The sequence below is a fragment of the Capsella rubella genome, unplaced genomic scaffold (genome assembly GCF_000375325.1).
Source record: "Capsella rubella cultivar Monte Gargano unplaced genomic scaffold, Caprub1_0 scaffold_5, whole genome shotgun sequence".
NCBI classification, from domain to species: Eukaryota; Viridiplantae; Streptophyta; class Magnoliopsida; order Brassicales; family Brassicaceae; genus Capsella; species Capsella rubella.
Genome location: NW_006238919.1, coordinates 5,532,358 through 5,546,565, shown reverse-complemented (window position 1 = coordinate 5,546,565; position 14,208 = coordinate 5,532,358). Strand labels below are relative to the sequence as shown.

Here is a 14,208-nt window from a genome sequence, read left to right as displayed (position 1 = left end):
CCAATTTATGAGCTCGAAACTTCTCCCCAGCAATGTCAAATTCGACATCCGAGCCTTCCAAAGTATCCAGCAAATTTCCAAAATCTGATCCAAGTTCTGAATCAGGGACATGTATAGAGTGTAACCGCGGACAGTGTATTTCCGAAGAAACAACTCCAATTGTACAATTGATTATCAAACAATCGTCTTTAAGGTAGTCAGATGTCTCAAGCAACGAACGTCTGAAGAAACGCTTGTATCCCCTATTCAAAATCCAAACAATAGAATCAAGAATTAGAGAGCTCTAAGGTAGCAGTACAAAAGATAACAGCAAAAAGAGTGTCTAAAAAATTAATCAGCCATTGAAGATACTGTAAACACTCAAAGCTGACGCCACCACACTAAAAATGAAATTTCAGTAAAGCACCTTAACAAGGTTATCTTAACAAAACTATGAAAGTTCAGGTAGCTAGCACACCTTAGAATTTATAGATTTACCATTAGAACCACCCAAACCCTATTCTTGTCCCCAATAATTTACACATATTCAAGATCAGAAATCGAACAAGAGACTAACATTATAAACTAGCAAGTCAAAAACTTTATCGAACCGAGTATAATATCTGAATTCGTCAAAACTGTATTAACATGAACTATCATGCACACATTGACAAACAGAGTTCATCTTCATGATTAGAAATGGAGAAAGAGACCAACATTATAAAACGAGCAAGTCGAACACTTTATCGAAACGAGTATAATACCTGAATTCTTCAAAACTGTATTAACATGAACTATCATCCACACATTGACAAACAGAGTTCATCTTCATGATTAGAAATCGAACAAGAGACCAACATTATAAACGAGCAAGTCAAAAACTTTATCGAACCGAGTATAATATCTGAATTCGTCAAAACTGTATTAACATGAACTATCATCCACTCATTGACAAACAAAGTTCATCTTCATGATTAAAAATCCAACAAGAGACCAACATTTTAAAACGAGCAAGTCGAAGACTTTATCGAACCGAGTATAATAGCTGAATTCTTCAAAACTGTATTAACATGACCTATCATGCACACATTGACAAACAGAGTTCATCTTCATGATTAAAAATCGAACAAGAGACCAACAATATAAAACGAGCAAGTCTTAAACTTTATCGAACCGAGTATAATATCTGAATTCGTCAAAACTGTATTAACATGAACTATCATCCACTCATTGACAAACAAAGTTCATCTTCATGATTAAAAATCCAACAAGAGACCAACATTTTAAAACGAGCAAGTCGAAGACTTTATCGAACCGAGTATAATAGCTGAATTCTTCAAAACTGTATTAACATGACCTATCATCCACACATTGACAAACAGAGTTCATCTTCATGATTAAAAATCGAACAAGAGACCAACAATATAAAACGAGCAAGTCTTAAACTTTATCGAACCGAGTATAATATCTGAATTCGTCAAAACTGTATTAACATGAACTATCATCCACTCATTGACAAACAAAGTTCATCTTCATGATTAAAAATCCAACAAGAGACCAACATTTTAAAACGAGCAAGTCGAAGACTTTATCGAACCGAGTATAATAGCTGAATTCTTCAAAACTGTATTAACATGACCTATCATCCACACATTGACAAACAGAGTTCATCTTCATGATTAAAAATCGAACAAGAGACCAACATTATAAAACGAGCAAGTCGAAAACTTTATCGAACCGAGTATTATATCTAAGTTCGTCAAAACTGTATTAACATGAAACATCATGCACACATTGACAAACAGAGTTCATCTTCATGATTAGAAATGGAGCAAGAGACCAACATTATACATGAGCAAGTCAAAAACTTTATCGAACCGAGTGTAATAGCTGAATTCGTCAAAACTGTATTAACATGAAACATCATGCACACATTGACAAACAGAGTTCAAACTTAGACTCTGCCTAACAGTACACAGCTGAGATGACAAGAGTAACATTTTAAAAACAATTCAAATTCAACAACCCTGCATCAAGAATCAAGAATCAAGAATCAAGATCAAGAATCAAGCCATACCACATACTTCCTTTATATTTAAGCGTATAAGGACCACCATCAAGCGAACGATCGAAATGGCTATGAACTTTATGATTCCCTTTACCACTTTGATCAACAAGGGCAAGCTCAAAAAGCGCTCTAACTTCAGTACCATCACTAGCGAGAGCGACGAACACAGAGACGTAAGAAGAGCTATCCTCTGAGTTTTTACCATCTGGGTAGACAAAGATTGTCCATTTATAACCTCCGACGGAGAAGCTATCACTCGCTACGTGTTTCCCAACTCCAATCCCTTTTGCTAAACTGTATCCTTGAATCACGAATTGGTGCGATCCGTTTAGGGTTTGTGTCACTGACCTTGAGGTTGTTGTTTGTGATTCGATTCTATCTGGGTTCGTGTTGGAGCTTGATGATCTGCTTGGTCTGGTCATTTGCCTTGTTGGGTTTTTCGAATTTTGGGGAAAGTTGTGAAATTTCAGAGAATTTTAAATCGTCGGAGGAGGAAAGGAGGAGAAGAGGAAGATGATAAGTCGGTAGGAGAAGGGTATAATGGTCATTGTACAAAAGAAAGACCCAATTTTTAAGTTTTTAGGGATTTGAATCTTGTTCATCAGTGTGTGAATAGAGATACTCAGATTCGAGTTCAAGTTCAATGGATGATGTCTCTTTACCAATTGATAAATTATCCATTGATTCAAAGACTGAGTAATAAATTTCGTAGCTTTGATTTTTGTTTCTTCTGATTTTGTGTGTTTGATCTGCTTGGGATGTCTGAATTTATTTTATTCGATTGGTTTTGTCTGAATCAGGGACAAGGCTTGTCTAGTAGTGCTAGTGGCGACTGGGAGTTTCAATCCTCCTACTTTTATGCATCTACGCATGTTTGGTGAGTTCTTACCATATGGCAATGATCTGTGGTTATTGTCTGAATTAGCTTTGTATATAACTTAGAGGTTTGTTCTCATGTATTTGTTTTTTTCTGTCTTTTTCGAGTCTTTAGAGCTTGCGAGAGATGCATTACACTCGGAAGGATTTCATGTTCTTGGAGGTTATATGTCTCCTGTTAATGATGCATACAAGAAGAAGGTATGATAACTTTCTTAGTTTTTTTTCTAAACCAATGCTAAAGTTCTTATGCTTACTTTTGTGTTTAATTTCATTTAGAAACTATAATATCATTTGCGTAGGATCTTTTATCTGCAAAACATCGTTTAGAGATGTGTAATCTAGCTTGTCAAAGCTCTGACTTTGTAATGGTTGATCTATGGGAGGTACTTTGTCTCATCCCTCGAAAAGTTTTTAATTAGTTCTCTTTAGAGGAGGAACAAAGCGTTGTTTACAGAACTTTTGGAAACTGTTTTCTACAGGCATCTCAAAGCAGCTATCAACGAACTTTGGCGGTTTTATCAAGGGTCAAGACTTATTTAACAATAGATCAACATGTACCCGAGGGTAAGACAAAAATATGTGGGCTTTTAGCATCTTCTATAGTATATCTCAGTTACATTTTTTGGATAATTGCGCGATCATCTCAATGGGGTTGTTTGCTATGTTTTGTGACAAACTCAAATTTATAATATGAGCTTTCTAATGCTAGAATCTCTCAAAGTTATGCTACTATGTGGCTCGGATTTACTGCAATCTTTCTGTACTCCCGGTGTTTGGATCCCTGAACAGGTAAATTAATGATTTTATAACCAAGACAACATTGTTATGTAAATGGCGATTTGTTTTATCAATTCTACTCACAGTTATGCTTTTTTCATTTTTGGGAATTTGAAGGTAAGAACTATTTGTCAAGACTATGGCATTGTGTGCATCCGTAGAGAAGGACAAGATGCTGAGAATATGATCTCTAGTGACAAAATCTTAAACGAAAGTAGTGTAAGTTTTACCGAGTTTTGATTTTTTTGTATTCCCCTGTATCAATCAGTCATATCAGTCTGATACGGTTTATTTTGTAGGATAATATCAGAATCGTCGACAATCTTGTTCCTAATCAGATTAGTTCGAGTAGATTAAGGTAGCGTGAGGTTCAATCTTTCGCGATAACATATCATTTACGCTAAAAATGGTTTCTCTTGCTTAATACTCTGCTTCTTTCAGGCAATGCATTTCGCGAGGGTTATCGGTTAAATACTTGACTGAAGATGGAGTAATAGATTATATCAGACAACATCAACTTTACACTGAGCTCACATGACAAAAGCTGAGAGAATATTACTCTATCATATCAATATTACTACACAACCCATCAAATAAATGTGATAAACAGATGTAATCAGGTCAGATACATTTGTTGAATCATTGTATTTTAAGAATCATATTTACAGATAATGTTGAATCATATAATTGTGTGTTAGTGAGACTGATTGATTAATCTCTTCGCATATGTTTGGAAAAGTAGTGACTGTGGTGCTTTTTTTATCGCTGTAATCATTTGATTAAGCTATTGGTATGTTTTTGAACAAAAGTAGTGACTGTGGTTTTTCATACCTGTGATTATAATATTCTAGGTGTTTTAAAAGTAGTGTGTAATGCAGTTGAAGGTAGAAGAAACATAGAATCAGTCTTGGCCAAGTCCCTTTTCGAATCAGTCTCATCGGAAAAGTTTCCGGGCTGTCTTTTTCTACACAATTTAAAGAATCTTGTGATGGAACATTCTGTGGCATTTCACCATGGGAATATTCATTATCTCCCCAATGCTTTTAGTTTTAAACATTCCTGCATTAGTGTAGTTTGTGAACTTTCTCTAGTAGTTTGATATTGTTTACCGATTTCAGTTATCCTGCTAAGCTGTTTGTGTTGGAAAGTCTATAGCTTGGCTCTATATGTGTGACGCCTTGCATATTCGTGATTCTAACATTTTCATTTTTTAACTTAACAGTATAGCAGCACCTTTAAAGTTTGATACTCCCTCACCAATGAGGCAATGACATTACATCCTTGATAACCGGTCCAAAAGGTATCTAGTCCTTTCTTTATTTGTCTTCATCAGCGTGGCTTTGACTATATGGATTGGTCGGATAGATGATAGATCTGAATTGGATGCTCGGCTCTTGTCAATCTTGTTGAGAAAGTTTGCTTTTTAGCGGTTTGCGCAATCTTGAGACAGTGTGTAGAAAAGAACAAATGTTCCGGTGGCTAGGAATGATGATATGATATTTTGACCAAAAGAGAAGTATTTGAATGCTGTCTTATGTAGTTCTATGTTTCGATTTTGTCAAAATCTAGTTGTATGTGGTAGATTCATAACTTCTTCTATGGTTTGTTGACTTGTTTAGAAAATGAAATTTGTAGTTCAAGTGAAAAAGCGTTCATATATACACCTTGTTGATATGCTGTTTCGACATGGTACAATCAATGGATGCGAAATTGATCTTGTAGAGTTGATGATCTCTCTTTGTCTGAGTTAGTCTTTGTGAGTGAAGACTCTGCAACATTCTCTGTTTCTGTGATTATCCTCATTTCCTTATGAAAACATATGATTCTTGACAACTCAGACCAAAGTAGCTACTGTAGAGGATTCACTTTTTTGATGCCAAAGTAGCTACTGCATAGTCATATCGATTTTTTTGTCCTAGTGACGCCGGGAAGCACAAACGTGCGCTGCAACATCTTTAGATGAAATCTCATTTAAGAAATGTTCAAGACACTGCAAGATCTATGACCAATCTTCTCAAAATGTTGTGTCTTATGTTTCCCATATCGCCTGTTAAGTATCAGCTTGAGCTTAGATGACTAGATAAGTTGTAAATGTGACTTCTGTAATTAGTAATGAAAACATTCAATACATTATTGTAACACTGACCAAAACATATATTAGATTTGAAGCATGAAACATTAAGGAAGAGTTTGGTCACATAAGTAAACATAGACATACACATATCACAGAGCACGTGACTCAACAAGTTTTGTAAAACCAAAAGTAACAGCCATAGCTAACCATCCACCAATCAAGACCCTAAGCGACGACTTAACCAATGGTGCTTTCCCCAAAACCGCACCTAACCATCCAAACATCACCAAAGCCAACGTCACCGCAGCCACAATCACACCAATCCTCACTTTATACTCTTTCACAAACGCAGCCGCTAACAAAGGCACAATCCCTCCTAAAGAAAAAGCTAATGCAGACGCTGCAGCCGCTTGTGTCGGGCTAGGAAGCTTATCTTTCTCTCCCTGATCGCCACCTCCGCTCTGATCTCTCTTCATCTGAGCCACTTCAATGTCGTACTGAGAGTAAACAGAGACAAACTCTCATATAGCCATGCTACAAGCTCCAGCTACTAAACCAGCAAAACCTGTCAAGAGCATGATCTTGATGTCTTGCTTGACCGCACCAACACCCATCATAAGTGAAGCTGTCGAGACAAGACCGTCGGTTGCACCAAGAACCGCGGCTCGTAGCCATTGAGCTCGTAGAGTAGTCAAAACCCTTTTCTTGATCATTCTCCATGTCCATGTTCACGTTGTTATGAGACTCGGCCATGGTTATATGAGTAAGAGTAGAGAGTGTGGAGAACACACGTCTTGGATTGTGTTTGTATTTATTGAGAACTTTTAATTATTAATTTTTAAATTTAGTAATATTAATAATTTGAATAACAGAAATACTTATATTTTTAACTATATTGGAAAACAAAAATGTGGACTAGAAAAAATTCACCAGATTCTCTCTTATCTCTGATTTTAATTATATTCAAACTTTTGAAGTTTTTACATCCAAAACAAAAAGGTTCATTAGTCACAAATTTTTTTAAAAAAAAATAACAGTTATTATTCTTTTTCCTAAATTAATATGTATTCTTTTTTTTTAAATAAATATTTTGTATTTAGTTGACTATCCAAATATGTAGTACTAGAATTTATCCCGTGCGTAATTATTTTTTTAATCAAATAATTAATATGTAAATAAATATATAGTAAAATTATATTTCTTTTAAATACTTTATAAATAAGGAAATATTCCTAAAATTAAATGTATTATTATTCTATTTTTATCATCTATATATATAAAGTTAACTTTTTCTCTCTTCTCCTTAAGCCACATCATCATCCACCTCATTTTATTATTTAATTTTTAAAATTAATTATACCATTTTATCATTTAATTTTAATATTTAAACCTATGTAAATAAGTTTTTCCAAAATGAATATGAAATGTCTTTTTGTATATTATACATTATAAAACTAAAAAATATAATTGATTAAGAGTTAAAAAAACTTACTAATTATCGATTATACAAACAAATATATAAATAATAGATTATAGTTTTTAGTGAATGTTTAATATATATATATGATTATATTTACACAATGTAAACCTAAATATAATGGGATTTAACGGGAATAAAACAAAAAGTAAGAAATTTTGAGAATATAAATCTATCTAATTTATGTCTCAAAAAATTTTCTAACATAAGTGAGATAACTACTAATAAAAATTTTCTAACATAACTACAATGGTTACAAATTATCTAATTAAGTAGTAGAATGCCATTCTTACATATATCAGATCTTGTTTCTTTGTAACAAACTCAGATATCGAGTTGAGAGAGACGACGAAACAAAGAAGAAGATAGAAGTAAAATTCTCATTATTATGTAAATGTACAGTATAGTTTGTTTATATACAATCTTAATTACTGCTAACATACGCTGACTGTTAATGCTAACATGAGCTAATATGCTAACATAAACTACTCTGATATGCCCCCTCAAGCCTTTGAAGTTGATTCTGTAGAAGCTGGACAAAGGCTTGATAGTGATAATCGTTCAACCATACTCTGAAAAAGTGCTGGTTGTAATGGTTTGGTGAGAATGTCTGCCAGCTGGTTTTCTCCATCAATATGCATAGCTTTAAGAGTGCCAAGCTTCAATTGGTCACGCACAGTGTGACAGTCAATATCAACATGCTTGGTGCGCTCATGAAAGACTGGATTTGTGGCGATATACACAGCTGACTTGTTGTCGCAGAAGAGCTTGACCGTGTGAGTTACCTGAATCAGAAAATCAGCAAGTAATTGTTGAATCCAAATAACCTCACGAGTTGCATCAGCCATACTTCTATATTCCGCTTCAGTGCTACTCCTGCTTGCAGTTTTCTGTTTCTTAGACTTCCAACAAATCAAGGATGTCCCTAAGAAAACACAATAGCCAGAAACAGAGCGTCTTGTATCCAAACAGGTACCCCAATCAGCATCAGCAAAAGAATTAAGACAAAGGTCTGTTTCTGCTGAATAGAAAAGACCAAGATCATGATATCCTTTGATATACTTCAGGATTCTGAGAGCAGCATGATAATGATCATCTGTTGGAGATTGCAAAAACTGGCTCAGCTTGTTAACCGCAAAAGTGATATCTGGCCTTGTGATGGTCAAATAGAGAAGCCTGCCAATAAGTTCTCTATGTGGAGTTGGATTTTCCAGTCTTGTCCATGTATCCATGGTTAAGTTCTTATATGGATCCATAGGAACAAGACTCGGTTGGCAAGCAAGCAGACATGTATCTTCTAGCAAATCTAAGGCATACTTCCTTTGACACACAAAGATTCCTTTTGATGATCTCGCAATCTCTAGGCCAAGAAAGAAACGAAGTGTACCTAGATCTTTGATCTTGAATGCATTATGAAGTACAGCTTGAAGCGCCTCTAGATCAGCATCATTGTTACTAGCAATTGATATATCATCCACATAAACTAGCAATGCTATGAAACCAGTCTCAGTAAACTTCAAAAACAATGTAGTATCTGATTTTGACTATATGAATCCAGCATTCAGCAAAACAGATGTGAAAGTTGGTTCCATTGCCTAGAAGCTTGCTTTAATCCATATAATGATTTGTGCAATCGACAAACTGCATTTGGAGGTAAAGTAACATTGTTACCTGGAGTATAACCTTGCGGAAGACTCATATATATCTCCTTATCCAAATCACTATGAAGAAAAGCATTTGAGACGTCCATTTGAGTAAGTCGCCATCCTTTCTTTGCTGCCAAACCCAACATAAGCTTAACACTCGTCAGTTTAGCCACAGGAGAAAAAGTTTCAATAAAATCAACTCCTTCTTGTTGAGTAAAGCCTTTTGCAAACCAGTCTGGCTTTGTAACGCTCAATAGTACCATCAGAGTTATACTTGATGGTGAAAACCCATTTGCAGCCAACTATGTTCTTCCCTTGAGGTAAAGAGAATATGCTGAAGGTGTTGTTTCTTTCCATAGCCTGCAACTCCTCATTAAGAGCTCCTTTCCATTTGTCAGATGCCATGGCTTGCTTAAAAGTTTTGGGTTCAGTTTCCATGGAGTATGAAAGAATGTAAGAACATAAAATGGGATGGAATTTGTTGTATGATAGAAAGTCAGAAAGAGGGTAAGGGGTGGTGTGTTTGGGTGGTAAAGGTGGAGAAATTTGTGCTAAAGCACAGTGATACTCAGAAAGATAACTAGGTGCCCTCGTCTGTCGCCGTGATCTCCCACTAGGCAAAGAAATATTAGTAGTTCCGGGTAGTACAGTATCGCTAGTATTAGTAACAGTCCTAGAATCCCCATTCACTAATGATGATGATAACCGATTATCAGATGCAATAGGAGAACTAGGAACTAATGCAGGTGTACTAGCAGAATGTGTAGGAGATGAAACAGGAGCATGTTCATTAGAATCATATATGTAAGGCACAGAACAAGGTAAAACAATATGGGAAAATAAATCATTAGGAACATATGTTTTATCTTTGAAAGGGAAAATGTTTTCATGAAAGATTACATTTCTGGATATAGAAACAGTATTATCATCAATATTCAGTATCTTAAAACCTTTATAACCACTAGGATAACCTAAGAAAACACTAGCCTGAGCCCTAGGAGTAAATTTATTCCTATCCTTTTGTAGAGTACTAACATAGCATAAACATCGAAAAGATTTCAAAGAAGTGTAATCTGGAACTTTATGCATCAGAATTTCATATGGTGATTTATTATTTAGTAAAGGGGAAGGAAGCCGATTGATTAAAAATACAGCAGTAAGAACACAATCAGACCAATAGACCAAAGGGATGTTTGATTGGAAAAGTAAAGCTCTAGCAACATTTAATAGATGTTGATGTTTTCTCTCAACGACAGAATTTTGTTGAGGTGTATAAGCACAAGAAAAATAATGCAGCATACCATGTTCTTTAAGTAAATTTGTAAAATTCAATTCAGGTGCATTATCACTTCTTATAGCTTGAATCTTACACTTGTATTGAGTAAAAATCATTTTTTATAAAATCTGGAAAAAATTTTGACACTTCACTTTTCTGTTTCAACATATAGACCCAAGTGACTCTAGTACAATCATCAACTATGGTAAGAAAATATTTATAACCAGCAACAGACTCTATAGAAAAAGGACCCCATATATCTATATGAACTAACTGAAAAGGACTAGAAGACATATTATTCTGAAATGGAAAAAGACAACCGTTTCTGTTTAGCTAAAGGACAGACCTGACAATGTTCAGTAGCAGAGATAGTAGATTTAGACAAAGAAAGAGTACCAGATAAAGCTTGTAACTTGGCAGGTGAAGGATGTCCAAGGCGCTGGTGCCAGAGATTTCCATCAACTGACAAGGATCCACAGAAATGAGCATGCTGAGATGAAGTGGATGTAGTCGAACTATGAAGAGAATCGAGATCAAGTATGTAAAGATTATGCAGCAGTTTACACTTCCCATTCATCGAGTCCAGAGTAGACCCCTGAATAATACCAAATGTTGGATAAAAATGAGCAGAGTTCTGATTATCACGCAACATGCTACTAACACTAATGAGATTGAAATGAAATGATGGAACATGCAACACATTGTAAAGTATCAAGGAATCAGAAAGATGAATAGTGCCAGTATGTTGAATGGGGAGTCTAGTACCATTAGGCAAAGCAACTGTAATATCAGAAACTAAGAAAATTTCTTTGAATTTTGTTAGATCACTACACACATGACTAGTAGCACCACTGTCAACTATCCAAGAATCAACAGGCAAAGCAGATTGTAAAGAAGAAAGACAATGATGTTGAAAAGTGAGTTTTTGATTTTCATATCTAAGATTGGTGGAAATAGAAACTGTACCTGAGGAAGATTGCACAGCCATGACACCATGTCCAGTAATAGTAGAGAGATTCTGAGGTGAAGCAGTGTGCTCGGGAGTATGAGTGCGAGTGCTCAGTTGATGAATCAAAGTTTTAGCTTGATCAGAAGTCAACTGACTAACATCCACGTTGAGTGGATTCACAGCTGGGGCAGGATAATATGGCATAGGATTATTGTTGACAGCTTGAACTGGATAAGAAGGCGTCTCAGTATTGCCACTGAAGACATTAGCAATAGTCCGTTGATTTTAGCCATGAGTATCAGTCGGATGAAACTGTGGTACATAAGAACGTGGAGCAGGAGCAGTAGTAGTTTGGCCCCGTGGTACAAGAGGTTTGGATCCATTGTTCCCATTGTTACTTTTATTGTAATTTGGAAAACCAGGAGGATATCCATTTAGCTTGTAACACTTCTGGACTGTGTGTCCCACTTTACCACAATGTGTACATATAGGTCTATTCCCTCTAGGTCTATATGTATTATAAGCTGCCACATACTCATTGGACTCACCACCAAGATAAGCATTGTTGTCATAATATCCTGTAGCTTGAAATGCCATATTCTCTGATTTCAACACTGGCTTCACAATACACTGACGCTCATCTTGAGCTACCATGTTAAACACTTCTTCAAGACTCGGTGTTGGGTTCAACATTAGTATATGCCTACGAGTCTGCTCATAAGCCTCATTTAACCCCATCAGAAACTTGGTTATTTTACTCCGTTGTTGTAACTTTTCCCAGAGTGTAGCCGCATTACATTCACAGTGGCCACAAGTACAAACCAGAAGTTCTACATAATTTCTGTGTTCCTCCCACAAAGTCAACAATTCAGTGTAATAAGCACTCACATCAAGAGAACCTTGTTGAATGCGACTCAACCTTTGCTCAATTTCATATACACGCGGTGCATCATCTTGCTTAAACCGAGCAATTAAGCTATTCCAGATTACATGAGCACTCGACATGTACAATAGACTTTGTTCGATTTTCTTGGATACATAACTCATTAACCATGTCGTTACCATATCATTAACAAGAGACCACGAACCTGCATCGCGATGTCTGTCGGGAGGCTTTGGAATCGTTCCATCAATAAACCCCAATTTGTTGCGAACATTCAACGCCATACGAATCGATCGTCTCCAAGAATGAAATTCAGCTCCGGTATCTAATCGATCTGCAACTAATTGCAATCCAGCATGATCAGAACTGTGAAGAAAATAACGATTCTCGTATTGATCAACAATATGATTTGACGATTCAGCTGAAATAGTTTCTTAATATCATGTGGCCTAAAGCAAAGGCTTTACTTGCCTTATGGTAGGGCCGGCCCTGAAAAGAAATCGAATCACAGAGAAACAAAATGCGATCGAGAAGGTCAAGAAACAGAAGAGAAATCAATCAGAAATCACTCGCGAACATGAATTGAAGAAACACGAGGAAAATGATACAACAGAAATGAGAAAGAATCAAGAGAGATTGAATGAGAATGAGCTCAGCCGAAGAACAACTCATGATCGGGATGAAATGTTTCCTAGGTGAAGTGTTGGGTTCTTTGTCATCTTTTGAAAGTCTTACCATCAAATTTAAAACCTGCATCAGTTAAAGATCATCATTTGTTAGCCATGCATGGACGATTTCTTGAAACATACAAGATAGAAAAAGAGATTTTAGAGGGTAATATGAGAGATAGAAAAAGAAAAACCTTAACGTGTTTTATCACTTAATGTGGAGGTATGAGAAAGGTTGTAAAAATCTGAAATTTAGGAAGTTGTTTAGAACGTGTTTTATTTTTTTTTGTTTTTACTAATTTATTTTTGTTTTACTTTTCCAAATTAATTCTTTTAATTTTATTAAATTGTAAAACTTTTGCAATGTGTTCAGTTTTATTTGCCAAATGACTTGTGATTGAGGGAGAAAAATTAAGGATTAGTTTTTCTTTTTTTCATTGATCGTGGTTTTAGTTTGTTTGAGATTTTTTTTTAAATTTTTTAAAATAAAATCTAATGTGGCTAAATTTTATTGGACAAGTGACTTGTGCTTTATAGTATAAAGGATTACAAAGATACTAATTAACAATGTAATCTGAATAAATGTATAACCTCCAATTTTCGATTTTTTTTTCTTTTGTTTTATTTTTTCATCTAATTTTCATTATTCATTACGTTTAATTCGTAAGGTGCTGAAAATTAATAAAAAATCTGATATGGCTAAAAGCCTAAAACCAAAAAGGCAGTTATATATTTCCCTAGGTAATTGAAAGACCCCCCCCTAGATGTCTCGGCATCCGACAATCAAGGGTACCGGTTCGGCCTCATTTCCGGCCGAAGAACCAAGATTTGTCTTGTTTACTTAAGTTCGGCTCATGGCCTTGCTTTGTAAACCCATGTACGCAGCGGAATAGTTTACCTTGACCCATCTCTTGTGACTTAGCCATACAACCAACCAACCCCATTGGCTTAGTACACATTAGAGACGGTAACTTGTAGCCCCACCGATGCACGGTGATAGTCTATCATTCCCTCCTTCGACTTATCGGACTTGGTATGGAATGATTACATCGATAGATTCGGTCCCCCTATCAAAGCATCGATCATCCAGTGACCCAAACGATACCAACAATGATTCATCAATCTCACGATCGATTGATCTGGCCTAACGACCCAATCATCGGTCATTCTTTCCTTAAGGTCGAACCATCGACCATCTTCCAACCGGTCCAATCTATGATCAGACCATCGATTATTTCCTCGCACCATCGATAGAGAGGTAGCGTGCGTATCAGTTCGGTCGAGTCTCTTGTACTCGCCGAGCTGCACCCCCTTTTCTACTTAGGTGTTTATGGAAAAATGATGATCCCCAAGTGTGTGGCGTCCATCCTTTATATAGGATGCCAATGGGTGTTCCATGAAAGGACACGCCCATTCCTTGCACCTTTTCGAAAGGTTGCATCCCTTTGGAGAGTTGCACCCCTTTGGAGAGTTGCACCCCTTCCGATCACAACCCTACATGCTACCGAGCTACCACAGTCCACCAGCTCGAC

At 36.0% G+C, this 14,208-nt stretch overlaps 2 protein-coding genes and 1 pseudogene across 4 annotated transcripts in view; 1 reads left to right on the top strand and 2 right to left on the bottom strand.

The window, feature by feature from the left end:
* LOC17887499 (BTB/POZ and MATH domain-containing protein 6) overlaps window positions 1–2,575 on the bottom strand; it is a 3,588-nt gene extending 1,013 nt beyond the window's left edge. The window contains exons 1-2 of the mRNA XM_006293283.2: window positions 2,057–2,575; window positions 1–242 (exon numbers count right to left, since the gene is read on the bottom strand). The exon at window positions 1–242 is cut by the window's left edge and continues 170 nt beyond it. Coding sequence (XP_006293345.2) covers window positions 1–242; window positions 2,057–2,469 — 655 coding nt within the window. The 5' untranslated portion in view covers window positions 2,470–2,575. The remainder of the gene's footprint in view (window positions 243–2,056) is intronic.
* Window positions 2,576–2,653: 78 nt separating this feature from the next.
* On the top strand, window positions 2,654–5,836 carry LOC17885109 (nicotinamide/nicotinic acid mononucleotide adenylyltransferase). 3 transcript variants are annotated; one of them, XR_002833959.1, is made up of 11 exons: window positions 2,654–2,743; window positions 2,848–2,924; window positions 3,039–3,124; window positions 3,226–3,309; window positions 3,406–3,490; window positions 3,636–3,715; window positions 3,821–3,922; window positions 4,003–4,061; window positions 4,145–4,323; window positions 4,926–5,003; window positions 5,542–5,836. XR_002833959.1 is itself a non-coding variant. In XM_023782925.1 (9 exons), exons 1-9 carry the CDS (start codon window positions 2,691–2,693, stop codon window positions 4,239–4,241), a joined length of 723 nt encoding a protein of 240 aa, XP_023638693.1. In that variant the 5' UTR covers window positions 2,654–2,690; the 3' UTR covers window positions 4,242–4,444. The 3 variants fall into 3 exon arrangements, 1 of the variants encoding a protein (XP_023638693.1); XR_002833958.1 differs by having other exon boundaries at window positions 4,926–5,836; XM_023782925.1 differs by lacking the exons at window positions 4,926–5,003; window positions 5,542–5,836 and having other exon boundaries at window positions 4,145–4,444.
* A 90-nt stretch (window positions 5,837–5,926) lies between these two features.
* Window positions 5,927–6,530, bottom strand: LOC17887248 (annotated as a pseudogene).
* Between the last annotated feature and the right edge of the window lie 7,678 nt (window positions 6,531–14,208).